At 44.0% G+C, this 24,227-nt stretch overlaps 1 protein-coding gene across 1 annotated transcript; it reads left to right on the top strand.

The window, feature by feature from the left end:
- The first annotated feature begins 269 nt into the window (after positions 1 to 269).
- Positions 270 to 983, top strand: LOC124677872 (cyclin-P2-1-like). Its single transcript, XM_047213824.1, has one exon. It carries the CDS (start codon positions 270 to 272, stop codon positions 981 to 983), a length of 714 nt encoding a protein of 237 aa, XP_047069780.1.
- The last annotated feature ends 23,244 nt before the right edge of the window (positions 984 to 24,227 follow it).

The following is a 24,227-nucleotide window of genomic DNA, read 5'->3' as shown; positions in this document are numbered from 1 at the left end:
TACACGGATGCGCGTAGGCCCAACGAGAGCGACTGCGCGGTCAACCAGAAACGATTGGGTAGGGCCCGCGACAATGACATGCCGATCACTCCCAGGCGCTCCCAACCCTGGGAGCTTAGTGCTCTTAGGAGATCAGCCTTCTCCAGCCCCGGGACCTTGCAGTGTAGCGCAGGTGTGGCCAAGAACCAGCTAGCCATTTCATTCATTCATAGGCGTCTCCAAGGTCCTCGTGAGCTGTGAGCCTGCGACCACCAACAAATCTTCAAGAAATGGCTTCCGCCGAGGAGCTAGCGTCGGACGCACACGCCTTCCCGAGCGGCGGCGACGACGGCAGCACGATGTCGGCGGCGCTGTCGCCGCCGGTCGTCGTGTCGGTGCTCGCTTCGCTGCTGGAACGGCACATCGCCCGCAACGAGAGGGCCTTGGCCGCGAGCCCTGGCACGGCGTCTTGCCACGACGAGGCCACCGGAGACGACGCGAGGAGAATCGCGGCCTTCGACGGCGGCACGGTGCTGGACATGGGCATGCGGGAGTTCCTGGAGCGGTTCTCACGCTACGCGCACGTCTCGCCGCAGGTGTACGTGGTGGCGTACGCCTACCTGGACCGGCTCCGCCGCGGCGCCGGCGACGGGCCGGTGGTGCGCGTGGTGTCGACCAACGCGCAGCGGCTGCTCACGGCGGCCATCCTCGTGGCCTCCAAGTTCGTGGAGGATAGGAACTACAAGAACTCCTACTTCGCGGCCGTCGGCGGCCTCAGCGCGGCGGAGCTGGGCGAGCTGGAGCTGGACTTCCTCTTCCTCATGCGCTTCAGGCTCAACGTCAGCGTCAGCGTCTTCCGGAGCTACTGCCGGCACCTCGAGAGGGAGGTGGGCCACGGCGGCGGGTACCAGGTCGAGAGGTGCCTCCAGAAGGCACTCCTCGTCTGCGCCGGGGAGTCGCGGACGCAGTACCGGCAGGCGCCGGCGGCAGCAGCAGCTCAGTAACTGACAGTAAGAGAAAGAGGCAGCCATTGACCCGTGAATTGTCAATTGCAAGCGCACCAGCTCATCGCCGTGGTGTGCGTCGTGTGTCGTGACACGTGTGCCCAGACGGGCGGTACATAGTTGTGATATAGTAGGTTTGCTAATCTGCCTGAGTGCCTGTATACCTCCATTGCAAAAGAGCTGATGCGACGATTAGTAGAAAATTCTTGCCTAAACCTGTCTAGGTTTTTAACCATGTAACAATTAAATTGGAATAGAGATATGGATTTGGTTACCGAGTGAAATGCCCGTAACCGCCTCCTTCGGTAAACGTGTTTTATGTAAGAAAATCTTGATGCATTTGAATTTGGTTTTGAATTGGGCTGCTTGGTTAGTCCAGCCTAAACCATATGTGCACCGTGCTCCCCCTCTCCTATAACCCAATGCTCCGATTCATTTGTCTAAAATTTTTGTTCTTTCTTTTTTTAAATATTAGGCCGTAGCCCTGCGTTCAATTAATAACGCCACAACGGCAAGTACATGAACGAACATCTTACAGGTTTCAAAACCACAAGCAAGCAAAGAAATAAACAAAGATTACAGATTGGGCTTCAAGGCTATTAACCGTCGACATGAACAGAGGGTGGAGACTATGTTGTGAAGACGAGCACACCGCTGGAAGAAAATCTTGCCTTCGTCACCTTCCCACGCGACACCGCCGATGTGGAATCCGTTTCCACCTCCGAAGAAGGCCCCTGCCTTCTCGCCCTAGCTCTTAGGGCGACGTACCATCGAGAGGAAGAGCAGCTCACCCGAAAGCACGGATGCACAACATAGGCTAAGTAGCCGGGGAAGAAAGCCTTGAGCACGACCACTTCTGCACGCGAGCTTCCACCAACAGCTTCGCCGGCCACCACACCAAACAGACGGCAAGACACAAGCTTTGGACCAGGTCACCATCGAAGACACGACAAGAAGATCCACGCCACCGTAGCTCCTATGTAGCTGCCACCACAGGCAGACCAAACCACACTGGCACCGACCACCTTCCACAAACCCAAGGCGGTGCCCCCAAGGAGGAGAACGACGCCATAGCGCCGCCGCCGCCCAGTCCGAAGGACTTAGGGTTTTCACCCAGGTAAGGGATAGAGAGGAAAGGGATGTACCTCTACGTAGCCCCCAAGGGGGAAAGCGGCGTCAAAGACGTCGCCGGGCCGCCGCCGCCGGCCGGGGAATTCTCCCGGACAGAGCCCCCGCCCCACCACCCTGAGAGAGCTCCAGATCCAGAAGAACCGAAGCTAAGGGAGTGGGATCCACGCGTTGCGGAGGCGCCGTCTTTAGATCTGGCTGAGGTCAAACCGTGGTGACCCACGCGCTGCAACCGCCGTCCACCATCCCCTCTCCGCCCGCGCGACCAAGGAGGATGGTCAGCAGCACCGGCGAGTGCCTCCCGCCGCCAGGATCCGCGCCGCCCTCACCCGACGAGGCCGCCGCCCCGGGTGCCGAAGTGCTCCGCCAGAGAAGCAGAGCCGCGAGATCCTTGCCGCCACCATCCTTGGCAGCTCGCGCCGGCTTTCCGGCGGTCTCCTCTGGCGGCGGCAAGGGGGAGAAAGGCGGGGGAGGAGGGGCTCGGCGGCTAGGATTTCGTCGCCGCCCAAGTCGCCCAGAGCGGACCGACGCGGGGGCCGAGCGAGCTGCCGCCCGTCTGAAACCGACCCGGAACCATTCTGCCTTTTCAAAACATTGTATTCAAAATATCTCAAGATTTTAGAGTTTGAAATTGATTTTTTTTCACAATTATGTCCCACATTTGACCGGCTATCTCCGGTAATCTTGGTTACCGAAAATCCTGCCCCTTCCAAGATTTTTTTTTCTTCTTACGAGCACCCAAATTCAGAGGTAGTATTGTTTCTCAGTTTGTTCGAGCACCAATGAGCGTCTAAATGAAATCGATAGAGTGCCAGCTAGAGGACTGCCAGTGGAAACCAAATTATCGTTTAACAGAATGAAATGGAGACACTTGACCGTAACACCCGGCCCATGATCATGTCAACCGACGGCAACAAATGGTTCCACTTGTCTTCTTTAATCTACAAATGATTACATACCAGTACCTAGCATAGCACAATCTTCCCCATTTTCTTTTGTATTTTGAAAATGTCGATTGTGTTGTCGGTGCAACATCGTCATCATCATTAGCTAACTTTGCCGATAATAAAAGGTGGTAGCCACATTCCTCACGCTGCAGCAACCCATCATCAGCCCCCACAACGATACGGAAAAGGACTCGCATCCGCCCCTTAGATGATCAGATCCTGACAGTGCAGCTGTGGGCAAGATACACCTGGCCTTGTGTGACCTCGTCTATTCTGAGGAATGCGCAGACAGAATACCATAAGACCCTACGACGAATACTGATAAGCTAAGGGCATCTCCAATCGGGCGACCCAAACGGACGGCCCAGCGCGTCTATTTTGGACCGTTTGCGTGGCCGAACGGACACCCGGACAGCGCACCGCGTCCGCGTGTCCGTTTGGGTCGCACGCTGCGCCCAACGCGCGGACGCACCGCAAATGTAATAAAAAAAACATAAATGAAAATGAAAAATAAAAACAGCACCAAATAAATATAAACTACTCGGTTAGTTAAACTTAGCCCTATTTTGGGCAATTTTTACACAAAAGAAAGCCCTATATGGGCTTTAAACTAAAAAAAGGAAACCCTAGACGAGGGTTTGCGAGCACGGTGGCCGCCGGCAGTACTACCCCAGGTAGTACTCGTCATCGTCGGCGTCGATGACGACGATGCCCCCGGCGGTGACGCGCTGTTCCGGCTCGACACGCCGGAGGGCACCGGGACTCCGGCCGGGGCTCCCACTCGCGCCCTTTCCCGGGCGGAGTGCGGGTTCGGCGGGCTCGCCGGCTCGCGCGGCCGTGCCCTGCGAGCGGACTCTCGCCGGAGCTGCTCCTCCTCCGCCGAGCGCTCCTCCTCCGCCGGGCGCGCGGCCCGGCGCTCCTCCTCCCGGAGCGCCGCCCGACGCGTAGCCTCCTCCCCGACGGCGCGCCGGCTCGAGGAAGGCCCACGCCTCCGCCCGGGCGTCCTCCCCGGGCCTTCCCGGCCGCCTCCTCCGGCGCGGAGGTGCGCGGCGCCTCGGCGAGGTGCGGCCATTTGGCCAGCTCGTCGAGGTCCGGCCGCTCGCGGGACGCCGCGAGCGCCGCCGCAGCTCCGGGTCGGCCTCCTCCGGGGCTGCGGCCGTGGGCCGGGGCGCGGGCTCGTTGATGTAGAGCCCGCCGGGGCGGCGGCCTGCCCGCCCGGCGGTGTGCGCGGCTGCGCGCGAGGCCGCGCCGTCGCGGATGTGAAGCACGTGCGCCGGCGCGCATCGTGCTCCACCTCGAACCACAAGTCCCGGTTGGGACTTGCGTCGCCGTACGCCGGGTCCCTGCCGGAGGTCCGCCGGCAGCCGAGCGCGGCGCCTCCGGATCTCGGCGTAGCGGGCGCGGCCGGAGCACGGGATGGGCGGCACCGGAACCCGATCCGGGCTCGGGTGCCGGCCGTGGGGAGGTGCACGTCCCCCACGGCATTGGGACGCCGGCGTCCCGGAACATCTGCGCCACCGCAACGGTGACGTAGATCCGCTCGCGTCCGGGAGGCGCCGGCGGCCCCATTGCGAACGCCGGCGGCGCGACTTGCCGGCTGCCGCCGGCCTCGTGGTCGTTGGCGGACGGCTCGAACTCGCGCTTCGGGGCCATGGCGGCGCGGAAGCTTCGAGCTCGCGCGTGCGGCCGGAGTGGAAAGTGGGGACCGGATAGGGACGGTCCCCTTCCCCGTGTCCACATTTAATAGGACCGGGGCACCGACGAGTGGGCCAGCCACGCGGACAGGGCGGACACGCGAGGACGCCGCGTGCCATCCGCGGCCACGCAAACCCGGCCAAGATTTGGGACGGGTTTGCGTCGTTCCGGACGCCGCGGCCGTCCGCTTTTGCGGTGCGTACCCGCGTTGGGCCGGGTTTTTGTCCGTTTCGACCCATCCGGACGCGCGGGCGCGGGATGGGTCGCCCGGTTGGAGATGCCCTAAAGACACTCACCGTAAAGTATCTATCCTGCCTAAATCTCACTTCTACTTCATTTTATCATTCTTAGGAGTACTCACTATATTCCATGGTTTCGGCCACCGGTTCGATTTTTTTCGGTGGTGGTTGAGATTGGTGATAACTATGGTTACGGTTACTGGAAAAACACCATACACGATTTGTAAATAAATTTTAATACAAGTTCTAAAAATATTTAAATATTCTACATTACCGGCGGTTACGAACTGGTTTATAACCAGATGGTACCTAACATTTTCTCATGGACGTCTCGGCATAACAAAAAATCAAATCTGGCTAAGAAGCCTATTTTTTAGAGGGGGGTTTGAAATCAGGAAACCGCGGTAAGTCAGCCAGTAACCAAATTATTGCTCCATCTAAAATCAGATGTCACATATTTAGCTAGATTGACATGTATCTATACACTTAAACACGTCTAGATATGCGCTCTCATGCCCCAAAACCTCTCTCTCTCTCTTCCCCTGGCTCCTCCAGACTGCCCTCAGGTGCTCCCCCCTCCTCTCCGGCCGATTTGCCAGCTGGAGGCGCTAGGATGGAAGGCCGGCCTATATATACTAATAGTAGTAGTCTAGATTTACGAGTTGTGTCCTGGTTTGGCGTCATGCCGGTGGAGAATCGACGTGTGGCGCACTGGCGCTTGCGCGCAGTATTAGTAGGTTGTGGGTGGTGTTCGTCTTACTGGTTGTGCTCTAGAGGTTGGAGCAAGTGGTGAGCAGCGACGCCTCTTTCCATCCACACAGAATAACCTTGAGGTCGACGAAGCTGGTTCTGGAGTAGTTCTAGAGGTACTGGCGCTTCTCCTATCCTGTCGTAACAGCGAGAAAAAGTTGAGGCAGGGCTCGGTCTGCTGCTTGGATCTTTGTAACATCCCACGTTTAGAGGTTACAAAAAGAGAGAATACATATGTGTGCATTGCATTTATGCATAGAAAATTCGGGAAATTTTCACGCGTTCATCTAAAACAAAAAGAGATCGAGGTTTCTCTTGTGTCGATGGAATATATGTAGGTCATCAACACAAGTGCGATAAATTTCGACATGACCTTTGTTGATTTATTATGTTTTCTAGGGAAATAGTTTGAATTGAAATTGAAATATAAAAGACAGAAATTCAAATAAGATTCTGAATTGGAATTTGAATTCTAAACAATTATATAAAATACAAAGAAAAAAAACAAATAGAAATGAGAATAAAATATTACTAATAACAATTCACATAAGTATTTTTACAATGCATATTGAAATATTACCAGTTACACAAGAAATATGAGATTACAAAATGAAACTAAAAGAATTTGTAAATCTAATCTAAATCTTCTCAACATTTCTTATTCTTATTTCCCTGCGAAAGAAACAACAAAGACAAAGAAATGGAAAGTTATGTTAAAATCTTTGTCTCCATATTTATGGAGGCATTTCTAATATTGGAGACTAGCTAAAGGAAAATAAAGAATTAGTCTTGATCCCCAAATAGTGATTAGAGGGAATTCTTTCTTAGGCAACATCATGAACGAATGGATCATGTAAGGGATAAATGGGTCATTTGGATCATGAGGCATTCATTAGAAGGCAACCAGGGACAAAGAGCAACACTGAAATGATACATTACTATAGGCAACAAAGCAACAATGTTTTTTCCCTCTAATCTAGCTAGAAACCATCAATCCCACATGTTTGAAATTAAGTAATCCACCTTTGACATTAGACGGTCAAGATGAATAAAGCTCACACATATTAAAGGCCCACATGGATAATTATAAGCATCCGCCCGGAGCACCACATGGTCACTTGATAGACAAGAAAGAAAGGAAAATGGTGCTACACATGGATAAGGAAGGCATCAATCAAAGCTTGCACTAGGGGAAAAGTAACCAGCATTGAAACTTGAACAGTCAAGTGATGTCCCTGCTAGCAGCATACTCATCACTTCCAAATGAAGTGTTGTCAACACCACAACAACCAGTAGTATGAAAGCCAAATAGTCATCAGCCGCCCCACCCTTTGCTTGTATATGCTAAAAGCAACCAACAGCTCATCTATCAATCTCTACACCATCTAGAGTTCACCACTCCAATAATCAACTCAGTACCACCATCAGATGTCAATAGATAATTAAATGACCGGGAAGCCAATTGCGCAGGCCAGGGAGTAGATCACACCAAGGCGGAGCTTTGTCGGTTGGCGGCGATGCCAAGGTGGCCACGAGCGGCTGGAGCGGCGAGCAGAGCAACCACGGCGGCGTCATCGCGCGAGCAGGGGAAAACGAGCATGGTGTGCGGGTGTGTGCGTGGTTGTGCGTGAGTGAGAGATGAGAGAGTTGGGCCAGGGTTGAGCCAGGCTGGATTGGGCCAGTCAGGCCAGACCAGGTGGGCTAGTCTAGTCTGACCCAAATGCATTTAGTCCATTAGTTTTCTTCTGTTAGGAAAATCATTGGAAGAAAACTCATAGGAAAATGGCAAACAAAAAATATAGTTTTTTTAAAATAAGTATAAGTAAAATAAAATAAAAAAATGTACTAATCCAAATAACCATAATATTATTCTTATCTTATTATTAAAACACTAAATTTTTAAATCTTAAATTGGTAAGACTTAAACCTTAAAAAGATATTGCAATTAGCTTTAAAATACTAAAATTAAGGAACAAATAATAATCTTAAGAAATATTAACTTCTAGATAAAACTTAACTTTAATTCCTTAGTCAATAATTGTTTCTTTAAAGTTATATTTAATCATAATACATTCCCAGTTCAATTTCATAAAAACTTAAAATATGACTTAAACCCTAAACATATATCAAAGGAATTAATAATATTTTTCTTCAACTACCTTTGTGTTTTAATAATAAGTAAACAAGATGCATGTCCATGTTCTATTACAAGCCTTTGGCACAAATTAAAATTGTTTCTTTGATGTCTTCACCCTTTTTATGTAATTCTTTCATAATAGTTAATAAACCCTAAAGCAACTATTTTAGGATTCTTCTCAAAACAAATGCATGTCCTACCCTACTAAAACTTTATAAACTTTAGATGCAAGCTAAATTGTTAAGGCCATGTCTTCATCCTTGATAACCCTTATGTCGTCAAGTAGTAGAAGATAAATGTGAACTCTAAAATTGTTACTTATAGGTCATCAACCTTAATTCCCATTCCTTTGTGTAACACCACTCTCACCAACTATAAAGGCAACCATGTTCTATAATGTCAATATATTTTACTTTATCTGTTCATGCCCAACTAAAACCCTACAAGTAATAGATGCGTCTGAATTCATCTTGCTTAAGATCCATATAATACCTACTTAGGAAGCTCAATTGAGAATCATAGTAAACCATAGAAGAAAATAGTTCCTACTTGAAATACTTATTATTCCTTTAATAGCATGTTCTTCAAAAGTTATTCTTTTGAAGTAAACAACAAGTAACCGTTCACCATGTCTTGTAGGACTTAATATTGATGACTGCTTTTTTACATGCTAAGATAATATCAACTACTATTACATGGTGTACTAGTATGATTATTATGATGTATTACAACACCTGTATAGGATAAAAACTAACCAAACCTTAATAATAACCTTGTTTGTGAAAACACTCTAAAAGTACAACAAACACTAAAGAAATAATTACAACTCATTAAACCTAAATCATCGGGGTTAGGTTACACTTAGAGCGATTGCATCTCATACTATGGATTATAGCATCTTTGCGAGTTCTTTAAACATTATCCTTACCAGAGAATGATGGTATTTCAGAATTTGGATTTATATCATCACAAATCTTTTGCCTGCATAATCTTTTTTTTAAAGGAATACGGTAGGGGAAGCCCCTACAGTGATTTTGTTTTTAAATAATAAGAACCCAAATTCGCGTCCCTCGAGACTTGAACCTGGGTGGCTGGGTTGTACATCCACTTCCCTAACCAAGTGAGCTAGGCTCACTTGCAGTCAAGAAAGGCAAGTTCATCACTTGCTCATGCCATTTAATTATTTTTATCAAATTATGTGCAAAGTACTATACTTATCACTCTTGCACTGAAACCCACAAGATTACTTTTACAATTATGAATATGTCTATGTGGTGGGCAATGGAACCATGGTTTGAGATGATGGTGGAGGTTCCATTGCAACTGGGAATGTATTCACATAGGATTAACAATAAATATCGTCCAGTGATTCTACCGCCATATATTACGTGTCTATAATGGCTCTCGGGAAGTCAGTTGTACCTTTTTTCTTTAGCATATCAACGGACACTAGTCCTTGATGTGAGTCTAGAGAGTCCCAGCGGTTGGGAAATCCTTTAAATCCCCATCCGGCGGGATGACTAGTCTTTAGTGTCTACGAGGGATTGTAACGGGCTGGCTCGAGACTTGATAAGAGAATCAATAGGTAGCCAGTGCTTTACAAAAGGGTGGGTATGCAGGGTCGCGGAGAAGGACAGTGATTGGCTTGGATCTTACACCTGTCCTCACACCAAGAAAGTGTGGACGAGCACGCGACTCGGTTGGAAACAAGGATAAGTTCTCTTATGGGTCAAGTAACACACCTCTGTATAGTGTATTGAACTGTGACTTGTCACTCCCTGTTTTGGGAAGGAACTACGAACGACACGAAAGGAACTTCATGAAGCTCTGGTCAACCTGTGAAGACTGACAGACATAGTTTTTCAGAATAAAATAAACATTTTGAAGAAACGATTACAAAAACTTGCATTTGCCTATGACTTTCTAGTCTGTGGCTGTAGCTAGTGCATGATACAATTATTTATATTATTGAACTTCCTGAGTACGCTCGTACTCATTTGTTCCCTCTTGAAGCCCCTGCTTAGATTTGAAGTCAGTGAAGGACAAACTACCGTGGAACTCGAAGACAAAGGATTTAACCACAACAAGATGTAGAACCCAATCAATCAAGTCAATGGAGTCAATTTCTACATCAGCTAGGGTGAAAACCTAGACTAGTAATAGAAGGGGACCCTTTCCCTAATCCTAGCACCTAAGTTGCTAGAGTTCTATAAGATTCCTTTAGCAAGCCAGATAGCTCTAGAGCTAGAGTTAGCCATAAGTTAGTCTACGAGTTGTTCTTTTGGAGCTTTATTTGAAGTTTTACCTTAGTGTAAAGTAGGAGGATGTGTTGATCTTATGTAAACAGTTTGTGTGTACTTCTATAGACATGCCTTGGACTCACATATGTTTCTATTGTACCACTCTGAGGGATGTAATACTAGTGGAACAGTGTTTCATTGGTGTTATGTCAAGGACTTGCATACTACACCATGCAGTGGTAGGCAGGGTCACCGCAGCTGTTATCAGAGCAAGTGCTTTGACCCTAGGATTAAAACCCTTTAAAGGAGACATATAGGTTTGGTAGTGTCTATAGGAAGTTGATTAGTTAATCCAAATCTTATTTTGACTTGAGATGGGTATTCACTTGAGAATAATCCTGCCACACTTGAGTCAACCCTTTTTATCTATCTTTCTTGAATAAAACTAGTAGTTATCTAGTACCCTTTCCAAAAATATAGCACCCTATTGGAGCCTTATGATAATAGGTGATAGTAGACCACAATTGGTATACAATACATGGTAGTCCAAAGAGAGGATACAACCATAAGGAAGATATCCTATTGGAAGATGTATACCAAGATCAGTTATAGTTAAGTAAGAGTAATCCAAACTTCTAAAAAGACTAATATTAAGTGGTAAAGGTAAGTTTAAAAAGTAGTATATACCTATGATGAGTCAATCATGGGAGGTAAGGAAGAGCGATAGGAATAAAATGTCTACTTACATGGTAGAGTTGTTAATCATACATGATGCACTTGAGAGTCATGATGTGGTGACCCAGCATACCACTGCATGGTGTAGTATGCAAGTCTGACATAACACCAATGAAACACCGTTCCACTAGCATTACATCGCTCAGAGTGGTACAACAGAAACAGTTGCGGGTCCAAGGCATGTCTATAGAATAACATACAGACTCGTTACAAAAGATCAAGCATAGCCTCCTACTTTACAATGAGGTAAATCTTCAAATAAGCTCCAGAAGAACGACTCGTAGTATATACCTAACACGAACTCTATTTGTAGAGTATTTAACTAGCTATAGAGTCTAAGAATAGATTCTAGCTAAATAGGAGCTAGGTTTATGAAGCTAGTTCCTTTCTATTGCTAATCTAGGTTTTCTCCTTGTTGATTGTGGTATCTGACTCTCCTGACATGGTCCTGTCCCTTGAAGTAGTTGTTGACTCCTCGGTCTTCGAGTTGCACTGTAGATCCTCCTTCGATGCATCCATATCTAAGCGGGGATTTAAGAGTGGGATGAGTACGAGCGTACTCAACAAGTTCATTTTAGGAAAGAGGTGTTTAATGCACTAGCTACAGCCATAGACCGGAAAGTCATAGGCAATGCAAGTTTTTGTAAACATTTCTTCAAAAGGTTGCTTTTATTCTAAAGAGCTATGTCCGTCAGCCTTCACCGGTTGACTAGAACTTCATGGAGTTCCTTTCCGGCCGCGTTCGCAGTTCCATATCCCGGAACAGGGAGTGACTGGTCACAGTTCGTTACACTCTGCAGAGGTGTGTTGCTTTATCCATAAGAGATCTTAACCTTGGTGCCAACCGGGCATATGTTCCCGTCCACACTTCCTTTGGTGTGAGGCCCGGTATAAGGTCATAGCCAATCATATTCCTCCGCTACCTCATACACCCACCCTTTGTTGCATACCCCGACCCTGGGTCCTCGCCGGTGCTCTTATACCAATTAAGGACGGCCCCCGACCACGACAACAGTTCAGGTCTCTACCATGAACTCCTTCGCCGGCAGCTGCAACCCATCATAGACCGCAATAACCGTGGGGACTTCTTCGGGACCCCCACCCTACCACTTGTCCTCTCTTGGATCAAGGGTACCACTTGTCCTCTCTTGGATCAAGGGTCTACGGTAAAGCGCATCCGTTGATGTACAAGAGGTGGAAATACAATTGACTATACCGTCCCATTCCAGATCTTATGGTTAACACGGGTATTACGGCACAAGAATCACTGGACGACATTTGTTGTTTAATCCTAGATGGATATAAACCCTTGCAATGGAACCTCCACCATATCAACACAATCCATGGTTCCATTGCCCACCACATAGTCATATTCATAGTTATAAAAATAGTGGTTTTGTTTTTTATGCAATAGTGATAAACATAGTACTTTGCAAGTAATTTGATAAAAATACTCAAATGACATGAGCAAGCGATGAACTTGCCTTTCTTGACTGCAAGATTATGCAGTCAAGGTCTTCGGTGCGCAATAACTCCAAATTCTGAAATAGCATCATCGTCCGGTAAGGACGATGTTTTAAAAGATTGGCAAGGATGCAATAATGCATAAGTATGAGATGCAATCGATCTAAGCGTGACCTAATCCCGATGATTTAGGATTAGTGAGTTGTAGTGATTTGTTTAGGGTGTGTTGCACTTTTAGAGTGATCCACAAACAAGGTTCTTATTCAGGTGCGATTACTTGGTATCATATACAGGTTATATAATGCAGCATAATAATCAATTGAGCACACAAGGAATTATAATTGGCATAAAGTTCATATGTAAAGAACAGTTGTTAGTTTTAGTGCTATATGGCATGGTTAATGATTGCTTGTCATATACGTCAAAAGAATAACTTTTGAAGAACATGTTCTTTAATAAAGAACAAGTATGATAATTAGGTTGGTGGGGTTCTATGGTTTCCTATGGTTCCAATTAGTTTCTCGGAGTAAGGAGTTGATGGATCACAACAGAGTTGGATTCATCAGCTACTAGGGCTTGTATGGTCTTAATTAAGCATAAGCATCTTAATTATCAATGGTTGCTATTAAGGTGGTATATCTTATTGGTGATCGATAGTCTGGTTTTATAGGTCCTATTAAGTAGGGTTAATGATGATTCTTTATTTCTTCAAAAGGATAACTTTTGAAGAATATAATATTTAAGCAATAAGAAGTATTTCAATTAAGGTTGAGGTTGTCTAGGTTTGCTATTGGATTCACTAAGTAAAGAATAGTTGATTCCTAAATAGGATGGTTTATAAACACCTAACACTATTAGGGTTTAGTGAGTATGGTAAATGATGCAGAATATTAGGCATGGTGGCTATTAGAGTTCATCACAATGGTGTGATGGTAAATAGGGATAAATAAGGATGATGACTTTGGTAATAGGATCTAGGGTTTTGACTTGTTTGATCCTATTTGATCATCTAGGTTTGATTTGGATGGGAATATGAAATACCAATTTATTAGGGATAGGTCTCTATTATTTTATGAAGACATGACAAGTATTTAGTTGCTACTATGAATCTATGAATGTAAAGAGAGTGACAAGATCATATACTATAATCTAGGGTTTAGGTTTTAGGGGTAATTAAGATTCACATATAAATTAAAGGAAATAGGGTTCCTAAATGAATTTAGGGTTTTAGGGTTCCACATAAAAGGACAAGGTTGTGATTTCATCCAATAGGGAATTAGGGTTTTCATATGATTAATCATAACCATAAAGAGACAATTGTTGTATTTTAATACAAAGTAATATCTAATATTTTCTTGATATGAAAAATAGAAATAAGAATTTTTCTTTTAGTATTTAGGTTTTAATAGTTTAAGATTTAAAATTCTAAAATTTAGAAGAAAATATGTATTATTTTATTTTAGACTTTAAATGGTTTTTTGTTATTTATTCTGTTTACGACTTTTCTGTTGTCAAAAATATTTCTATTTGGATTTTTTTATATCTTTCTTTTGTTAATTATTAAAAATCAAATAACAACTTTTATTTATTGACTTATGATTAAGCAAAACAAAACCTTATTTATTTAATTGAGGTTAAAATACTCTTTCAAACATTTTAGCATTGAATTTGTGTTATATTTAGGAAGGATCTCGGCTAGAGCTAGTTAGTTTATTTAGCTGAAGCTAGGGTTCAATAGAAGCAAATACGTACACGGTACACGTATACGGATGACACACGAATCGATTTGGGCTCAGCCAAAGCGCACACGCACGCAAATCAGCCTTCACGCGCACACGCATACCCCGTCGATCCCACCACGCACGCGGCTCTTCTCCTCTCGATTCCCCTTTCTTTGCGAACCTGCCGAGGCTGCTCCGGTCAGCCGCCGGCCATGCCCGCCGCCGCTGGCCGCATCCGCCGTCGCCGACCGGCTTCCCAGCTCCGCCACGGTATCCTCCTTCGACTCCCCTCTTCGGAGTCTCCTCCTTGCTCACGCGCGCCCGCGGCTAACCCTAGCCCGCGGGTTGGCTTGTTCGCCGCCGGACACCGGCGCCGCTGCGCATTCGCCCGACACGGTCGACCTCCGCTCTCCTCACTTTCGTGACGCCGCCACTCGCACCCACGCCGCCAACCTGAGAACCCTAGCTACTGCCGGCCGATTCGGCCATCGCCGGCCTCGGCGAGCGCTGCCGTTGGTCAAGGTGGCGCCGCCACGGCCGTCTCCGCCAGCCTCCCTTCATCGCCACCTGGTCCGAGCACTCACGCGCCCGCGCTGGCTCCGGCCGATTCCGGCCTCTCCGCTGCCGCTGCTCTTTGGTGTGGCCTCGCCCTCATCTCCACTATCGGGGTTTGCTACCGCGAAGCTGGTAGGATGGCAGTGTCCTCGCTACCCCGGCATCCTCCGATGCGCCGCCGTGCTGAATTACCGGCGGTGTGGTTGTGGTGGTGATGTTGCTCGTTCCCACCGCATCCTCGACCTCGACGCCGGCGGGACGGTGCCGCGGACGCAACCCCGGCGTCGGCCTCTTCCTCTACTCGTATGCACTACTGTGAGCTATTCCTCTCCTCTCCACTCTGCCTATGACCATGTCCTGGCGTCTTGTGCTTGTGTGTGGTATATTTTCGGGTTATAGTGGAGCTAATTGAAGATTGGTTTCAGTTGATCATGTTCTAGTAATTATATGTGCTGATTATTGTGCTCTGTGACTTGAGCTAGTCAAGTAATAAATTCACTGATAGGTGAAATAGGCTTAATTAGGTGCCTCCATTTGAATGAGTACTCATCCCAGCACATGTAATTTCAGTGGTACCTTAACTCTGCCAAAACTAAATGTTTGCATTCAGTTGACTATTCTTAGTGGTTTAATTATGTAAGGAGCAAGTCTTGTTTCTTACAGGTGTATGGTTTACTTGGGATTGACAAGTACTAATTCAATAGCTAGGCAATGCTACAGGGAGATGCTTGAATTTGAATGGGTTGCTCATTCCTGGAAGATATAGCTTACTGGTTTGCTTCTACTGTCCAAATAGAACATTCATCATACTGAAATTCCAGTTACACACCTGTGTAACTTATTGATGGGTGTATACATATAGGATGCAATTATGGTTGCTAGAAGAGGATAGTTTACTTGATGATTATCCTGGTGGCTTATCTGCTTGATTGATGTGGATTTGCTGTAGCTATGTACTACTTGGTTGGCCTGGGGTGATTTCCTTGACCTTAAGTGGGTTCCTACAGTATGTTCATTAATAACTGGCTGCTCTACAGGTTTGCTATATATTGATGATGCCCCTATTTGGATGATTCCTTCATCCAGGCATATATTTTACTATAAGATGTACCTTTGATAAGAACAGATACTTGTGCTTTATTTGTTGCCTAGCCAGTGATGCATAAGTTGAGGCACAGATGGAAATAAGAACATATACTATGGTGCTTAAAATTCTCTATGATGAATCTGGCATAGCACTTATGTGCAGATCTGAGAGAATCACTTCGCATGACTTAAACTGATGATTTATAGTTTGATCTTTGTCTAGTCCATTGCTTGCAAATACTACCCATATGCTATCTACTAGGATTTAATACTTTCGTGGTGCCTCCTAGGAGTGTGCACAGGGATGTTTATTACTTAGTAAGATTTGTGTTGTTGGTAGTTATGCAGGGTGATTTATTAGGCTTGGATCATAACTGTGATCAGATGATGTTAAAATCATCACAACAATTTATGTTTGATAAACTATTTGATTTGGATGAGATGATGCTATTTGGGAAGGGATCCAAATAATAAGCTCCATGATTTTGGTATACCTCTCTCCTTTTCCAATATGTAGCTTTGCCTGATGTTGGTCCGGTTTCTGTCTTGGTCCCGGTGTTCTTCTCCTCCTTGGGGTGGAATCGGCTCCATCTAGGATATTATCTCACCATGGCTCTTGTTGCAGCTTTGGCTGTGATCTTCATGTAGTCTAATGATTTCCTAAGTGACTGCCTGGGAATGATTTATGGTTTTAGCTGTTGATCTGAGATGTGTTCTTGAGGTTCTTGAGCTGGTCAATGGATGTATACGGGAGTGAGGCTTCAGCAGCTCTTTTGATCTGAAGTGACTTGCTTTTATATGATGGCCTAGTGTTGCCTTTGGTCGATAGCACAACCCTGTGTTGTGTAAGCTGCATGTGTGGCTGCTGGTTGCTTTGCTTCTAAGCAAAGTTGGATAGGCTCGGCTGAAAATATCTACCTCTATTTTACCTCTTTTATTTTTTTAATCCACTGCCATTTGGCATTACCATTTGTTTGACTTTGTTGTGCAGGTTTCAATTTGAGAAGAAGAAGATGATCAAGACTTAGTTTAGGCTTTTACTTTTGTTTTTTCAGAACTTGTAATTATATTTGTAATTTCATTTTTATTTATTCATTTGTAAAAACATTGTATTATTGTGTTAATATCAATAAAGAAATGCTTTCCTTATTGTATAATATCCTTATTCTTAAATTGCTTGTCTTTATGAAACTTGTAAATATTGGATGATGTAATTAAATGTTAAGCACTTTATCTATTTTGTTTGATTAAACATTTTTAAAACTTATATGATAATTTAGAATTCGAATTCCATTTCAAATTATTACTTGGATTTCTAATATTCAATTTTGAATTGAATTCAAATTGTGTTCTCTCAAAATCAAATAGTTCCACAAAGGTCATGTCGAAGTTTATTGCAGTCACGTCGAGTACTAACTCAATTCCACCGACGTACGAGAAACCTCGATCACCTTGATGAGTTTAAGCAAAAGCGCGAAAATTCCCCGGATTTTCTATGCATGAATGCAATGCACACATCTGTTTCCTCTATATTTGTAACCCCAATACCTGGGATATTACAGTCTCTACCCCTTAAACTAAACTTCGTCCTCGAAGTTTGAACTCTCTCACGTTTCCGGAGTGTGGATCTGACTTGTGCAGACTACGACTTTTCTCGAACTCCGTACTGATCTTACTGGATATAATTGAATATATCCCTTGTCCAGATTCTTCCTGGAATCCATTATGGTTTGTCTCTGAACCATGGTTCTTACTTTAATTCTTTGATTTCTTCCAACTCTATAAGCTTGTTTCCTTTCTCATTGAAGATTCAATGATTGAGACTTCTTCTGGTGCTGCTGGTCTAACTTAAAGGCTAATTTGATAATAAACTCCTAATTGCTAAATAGGTCTTTGTTTTCCCTTACTACCAAAAGTGCAATAATGGTACTTAGTAAGGTACTTACCATGGAAATGATTTTGACGGTTCCTTTTACTAAGAAAGTTAGACTCATTTAGTCGATCCAATCATGGATTATGATTGATACTTCTAACTATTTTGGATCCTTTAGGTTCTATGAAAGGAATCTTCCAAATGAACTTTAGTTTTTGGTATGGTCAATCTCCTTCGGTCTTTGGCCTATTTGAGCTATATCTGGTCTATGGTATTTCCTTCATCCAACTTCATTAAACTTAGCTGACTTGAGCTATCGTATTTCTGAGTAAATATTACTCACTTTCTCAAGTTATTGCCCCCTTCTTACTTCCTCGAGGTATAAACCTCGGCTTCTAGTCTGACATACTTCTGAAAGTAGTGTTCAACGATCTTATGAAAATAAGATCGAACTTCCTCTCAGTTCAGACCTTCTGCTTCTATATAGCTTAAAGTATTGAGTTATTGTACATCCAACTCAATCTTTACTCTACCCCTTAGAGTTTTCTTATGTCTTCAACTCCTTTTCTTCCAACCATTGGATTGATGGTTGGAATATTGGTCTAAGTATAGCTTATGGTTTGTACTCTTCTAGGTCTTGTGAAGAATATCTGTGGTGCATCCACTCAATTGTGGACATCCAATGTTATTTCTTCGACTAAATGATTATATGTCATTGCTATTTGGTTGACAAAATTTTATTTGTTCACAACTTCTTGGTATGAAGAATCCAATTATGGACTAGTTGATATCAATTGTGGCTATTTGATATCTAAAAATGGATTCTATTATAGGTTCTGATTAACTGGACGAGACATCTTCTACTTTATCTCGCAGTATTGAGCCTATATCAACTATGGTCTTCTGATATCAACTATGGTCTTCTTATATCTGCTATGATTTCATATATCATCTTCCTTTCTTCAGGGTTTATTTTGCAAGAAAACCACTATGAATATAGTATCCAAAGTGATTTCCCATGCATTCCCTTTTCTATATTAATTATGGATCCGCTTCAGCTTCACCATAATCACCAGATTTCTCACCTTCATGCTTCTTCCGTACCAAAGTACTCCTCTGTTGAGGCAAAGCGTGAGTTTTGGTTGATACTTCCTTCGGAGTTTTGTGGTTGCTTCCCACAATTTTGCTTCCTTCTTCTGATGAACCTTCATCTTGTCTTTAGAATCTTTAGAATTCGTCACTTCCTCACACGAATACCATTACCCTCTAGATCTATGACATCAAGTGAGAACTTGATATTGCAACATGCACTTGCATATCAAAGTCAAACTTCGTGTATGGATCTAGACAAACAATGAAAATCCAATAAAATCCAAGAAGATTCAGCTTTGTGCATATAATACACACCATCATAAGCCTGAATATAACAGTTGAGTAAAACATCTCTAAACATCAGGCTCTGATGTGTAGTATATAACACCACATAATATAGGTTTATATCGTGATACTTAGCACGAATATAGGGCATTCTACTATTTGTCTTGACATTTACCTGAATTGCACAATTGCAATGAGATAAACTTGAAACAAAGTGGTCAGGAATAGTTGTGGTTAACCTAGTTTTGTTTGGAAGTACTAGCTAAATAGTATATCATATATACGTGCTATTGAGGACTACTTCCTATGATACCTTTAGTTCTAACATGGCTACTCTGAATACATATTTATTATGATATAACTCCTATACTTCCAAGTGTTTCTATCATAAGACTATGGTCATGATGTGCTTGGCACACTTCCCATGGTTTTGGAACACAATTCTTGCACTATTGTTGAACAACTGGCTTCTTTATTGTTCTCCTACTAAATATTTATGATGTTGTACTTCATCACATAATGATTCTCAGGTGAATCATATATGATTACCATCACTATCATGTAAGTAGACAAATTTTATTCCTATCACTCTTCCATACCTCCCATGATTGACTCATCATGATCTATACTATCTCATATAGCTTATATTTATCACTTACTATCAGTTGTTTCACAAGTTTGGATAGATTTTACTTACCCATTACTTGTCTTGGTATACACCTTCTAATAGGATATTACACATATCTTCATTACTTGATATCACTCCTATTACAGGTCTGGATAACACTTGCTTAACCATAACATGTGTTGGTATACATCTTCCAATAGGATATCTTCCTTATGGTTGTATCCTCTCTTTGGACTACCATGTAGTGTATACCAACTGTGATCTACTCATCTATTGTTTTAAGGACTTAATTATGTGCTACATACTTGGGATTAGCTACCTAACTTCACTTAGAAAAGATAGGTAAGAAAGTTGACTCAAGTGTGTCAGGATTATTCTCAAGTGAATATCCATCTCAAGTAAAAAAATTTGGTTTTATCTAAGACAACTTCCTATAGACACTACCAATCCTATAGGTCTCCTTTAAAGGGTTTTAATCCTAAGGTCAAAGCATTTGCTCTGATACCAACTGTGGTGACCCAGCATACCACTGCATGGTGTAGTATGCAAGTCTGACATAACACCAATGAAACACCGTTCCACTAGCATTACATCGCTCAGAGTGGTACAACAGAAACAGTTGCGGGTCCAAGGCATGTCTATAGAATAACATACAGACTCTGTTACAAAAGATCAGCATAGCCTCCTACTTTACAATGAGGTAAATCTTCAAATAAGCTCCAGAAGAACGACTCGTAGTATATACCTAACACGAACTCTATTTGTAGAGTATTTAACTAGCTATAGAGTCTAAGAATAGATTCTAGCTAAATAGGAGCTAGGTTTATGAAGCTAGTTCCTTTCTATTGCTAATCTAGGTTTTCTCCTTGTTGATTGTGGTATCTGACTCTCCTGACATGGTCCTGTCCCTTGAAGTAGTTGTTGACTCCTCGGTCTTCGAGTTGCACTGTAGATCCTCCTTCGATGCATCCATATCTAAGCAGGGGATTTAAGAGTGGGATGAGTACGAGCGTACTCAACAAGTTCATTTTAGGAAAGAGGTGTTTAATGCACTAGCTACAGCCATAGACCAGAAAGTCATAGGCAATGCAAGTTTTTGTAAACATTTCTTCAAAAGGTTGCTTTTATTCTCGAAGAGCTATGTCCGTCGGCCTTCACCGGTTGACTAGAACTTCATGGAGTTCCTTTCCGGCCGCGTTCGCGAGTTCCATATCCCGGAACAGGGAGTGACTGGTCACGGTTCGTTACACTCTGCGAGAGGTGTGTTGCTTTACCCATAAGAGATCTTAACCTTGGTGCCAACCGGGCATATGTTCCCGTCCACACTTCCTTTGGTGTGAGGCCCGGTATAAGGTCATAGCCAATCATATTCCTCCGCTACCTCATACACCCACCCTTTGTTGCATACCCCGACCCTGGGTCCTCGCCGGTGCTCTTATACCAATTAAGGACGGCCCCCGACCACGACAACAGTTCAGGTCTCTACCATGAACTCCTTCGCCGGCATGCTGCAACCCATCATAGACCGCAATAACCGTGGGGACTTCTTCGGGACCCCCACCCTACCACTTGTCCTCTCTTGGATCAAGGGTACCACTTGTCCTCTCTTGGATCAAGGGTCTACGGTAAAGCGCATCCGTTGATGTACAAGAGGTGGAAATACAATTGACTATACCGTCCCATTCCAGATCTTATGGTTAACACGGGTATTACGGCACAAGAATCACTGGACGACATTTGTTGTTTAATCCTAGATGGATATAAACCCTTGCAATGGAACCTCCACCATATCAACACAATCCATGGTTCCATTGCCCACCACATAGTCATATTCATAGTTATAAAAATAGTGGTTTTGTTTTTTATGCAATAGTGATAAACATAGTACTTTGCAAGTAATTTGATAAAAATACTCAAATGACATGAGCAAGCGATGAACTTGCCTTTCTTGACTGCAAGATTATGCGATCAAGGTCTTCGATGCGCAATAACTCCAAATTCTGAAATAGCATCATCGTCCGTAAGGACGATGTTTTAAAAGATTGGCAAGGATGCAATAATGCATAAGTATGAGATGCAATCGATCTAAGCGTGACCTAATCCCGATGATTTAGGATTAGTGAGTTGTAGTGATTTGTTTAGGGTGTGTTGCACTTTTAGAGTGATCCACAAACAAGGTTCTTATTCAGGTGCGATTACTTGGTATCATATACAGGTTATATAATGCAGCATAATAATCAATTGAGCACACAAGGAATTATAATTGGCATAAAGTTCATATGTAAAGAACAGTTGTTAGTTTTAGTGCTATATGGCATGGTTAATGATTGCTTGTCATATACGTCAAAAGAATAACTTTTGAAGAACATGTTCTTTAATAAAGAACAAGTATGATAATTAGGTTGGTGGGGTTCTATGGTTTCCTATGGTTCCAATTAGTTTCTGGAGTAAGGAGTTGATGGATCACAACAGAGTTGGATTCATCAGCTACTAGGGCTTGTATGGTCTTAATTAAGCATAAGCATCTTAATTATCAATGGTTGCTATTAAGGTGGTATATCTTATTGGTGATCGATAGTCTGGTTTTATAGGTCCTATTAAGTAGGGTTAATGATGATTCTTTATTTCTTCAAAAGGATAACTTTTGAAGAATATAATATTTAAGCAATAAGAAGTATTTCAATTAAGGTTGAGGTTGTCTAGGTTTGCTATTGGATTCACTAAGTAAAGAATAGTTGATTCCTAAATAGGATGGTTTATAAACACCTAACACTATTAGGGTTTAGTGAGTATGGTAAATGATGCAGAATATTAGGCATGGTGGCTATTAGAGTTCATCACAATGGTGTGATGGTAAATAGGGATAAATAAGGATGATGACTTTGGTAATAGGATCTAGGGTTTTGACTTGTTTGATCCTATTTGATCATCTAGGTTTGATTTGGATGGGAATATGAAATACCAATTTATTAGGGATAGGTCTCTATTATTTTATGAAGACATGACAAGTATTTAGTTGCTACTATGAATCTATGAATGTAAAGAGAGTGACAAGATCATATACTATAATCTAGGGTTTAGGTTTTAGGGGTAATTAAGATTCACATATAAATTAAAGGAAATAGGGTTCCTAAATGAATTTAGGGTTTTAGGGTTCCACATAAAAGGACAAGGTTGTGATTTCATCCAATAGGGAATTAGGGTTTTCATATGATTAATCATAACCATAAAGAGACAATTGTTGTATTTTAATACAAAGTAATATCTAATATTTTCTTGATATGAAAAATAGAAATAAGAATTTTTCTTTTAGTATTTAGGTTTTAATAGTTTAAGATTTAAAATTCTAAAATTTAGAAGAAAATATGTATTATTTTATTTTAGACTTTAAATGGTTTTTTGTTATTTATTCCGTTTACGACTTTTCTGTTGTCAAAAATATTTCTATTTGGATTTTTTTATATCTTTCTTTTGTTAATTATTAAAAATCAAATAACAACTTTTATTTATTGACTTATGATTAAGCAAAACAAAACCTTATTTATTTAATTGAGGTTAAAATACTCTTTCAAACATTTTAGCATTGAATTTGTGTTATATTTAGGAAGGATCTGGCTAGAGCTAGTTAGTTTATTTAGCTGAAGCTAGGGTTCAATAGAAGCAAATACGTACACGGTACACGTATACGGATGACACACGAATCGATTTGGGCTCAGCCAAAGCGCACACGCACGCAAATCAGCCTTCACGCGCACACGCATACCCCGTCGATCCCACCACGCACGCGGCTCTTCTCCTCTCGATTCCCCTTTCTTTGCGAACCTGCCGAGGCTGCTCCGGTCAGCCGCCGGCCATGCCCGCCGTCGCCGGCCGCATCCGCCGTCGCCGACCGGCTTCCCAGCTCTGCCACGGTATCCTCCTTCGACTCCCCTCTTCGGAGTCTCCTCCTTGCTCACGCGCGCCCGCGGCTAACCCTAGCCCGCGGGTTGGCTTGTTCGCCGCCGGACACCGGCGCCGCTGCGCATTCGCCCGACACGGTCGACCTCCGCTCTCCTCACTTTCGTGACGCCGCCACTCGCACCCACGCCGCCAACCTGAGAACCCTAGCTACTGCCGGCCGATTCGGCCATCGCCGGCCTCGGCGAGCGCTGCCGTTGGTCAAGGTGGCGCCGCCACGGCCGTCTCCGCCAGCCTCCCTTCATCGCCACCTGGTCCAGTACTCACGCGCCTGCGCTGGCTCCGGCCGATTCCGGCCTCTCCGCTGCCGCTGCTCTTTGGTGTGGCCTCGCCCTCATCTCCACTACTGGGGTTTGCTACCGCGAAGCTGGTAGGATGGCAGTGTCCTGCTACCCTGGCATCCTCCGATGCGCTGCTGTGCTGAATTACTGGCAGGGTGTGGTTGTGGTGGTGATGTTGCTCGTTCCCACCGCATCCTCGACCTCGACGCCGGCGGGACGGTGCCGCGGACGCAACCCCGGCGTCGGCCTCTTCCTCTACTCGTATGCACTACCGTGAGCTATTCCTCTCCTCTCCACTCGCCTATGACCATGTCCTGGCGTCTTGTGCTTGTGTGTGGTATATTTTCGGGTTATAGTGGAGCTAATTGAAGATTGGTTTCAGCTTGATCATGTTCTAGTAATTATATGTGCTGATTATTGTGCTCTGTGAC

The sequence above is a fragment of the Lolium rigidum genome, chromosome 7 (assembly GCF_022539505.1).
Source record: "Lolium rigidum isolate FL_2022 chromosome 7, APGP_CSIRO_Lrig_0.1, whole genome shotgun sequence".
In the NCBI taxonomy this organism is placed as follows: domain Eukaryota; kingdom Viridiplantae; phylum Streptophyta; class Magnoliopsida; order Poales; family Poaceae; genus Lolium; species Lolium rigidum.
This window is presented reverse-complemented; position numbering and strand designations above follow the sequence as displayed.

What these genes read in the sequence shown, in the direction of transcription:
- LOC124677872 (XM_047213824.1), top strand. Translation starts at nt 270, where the DNA reads ATGGCTTCCGCCGAGGAGCTAGCGTCGGACGCACACGCCTTCCCGAGC.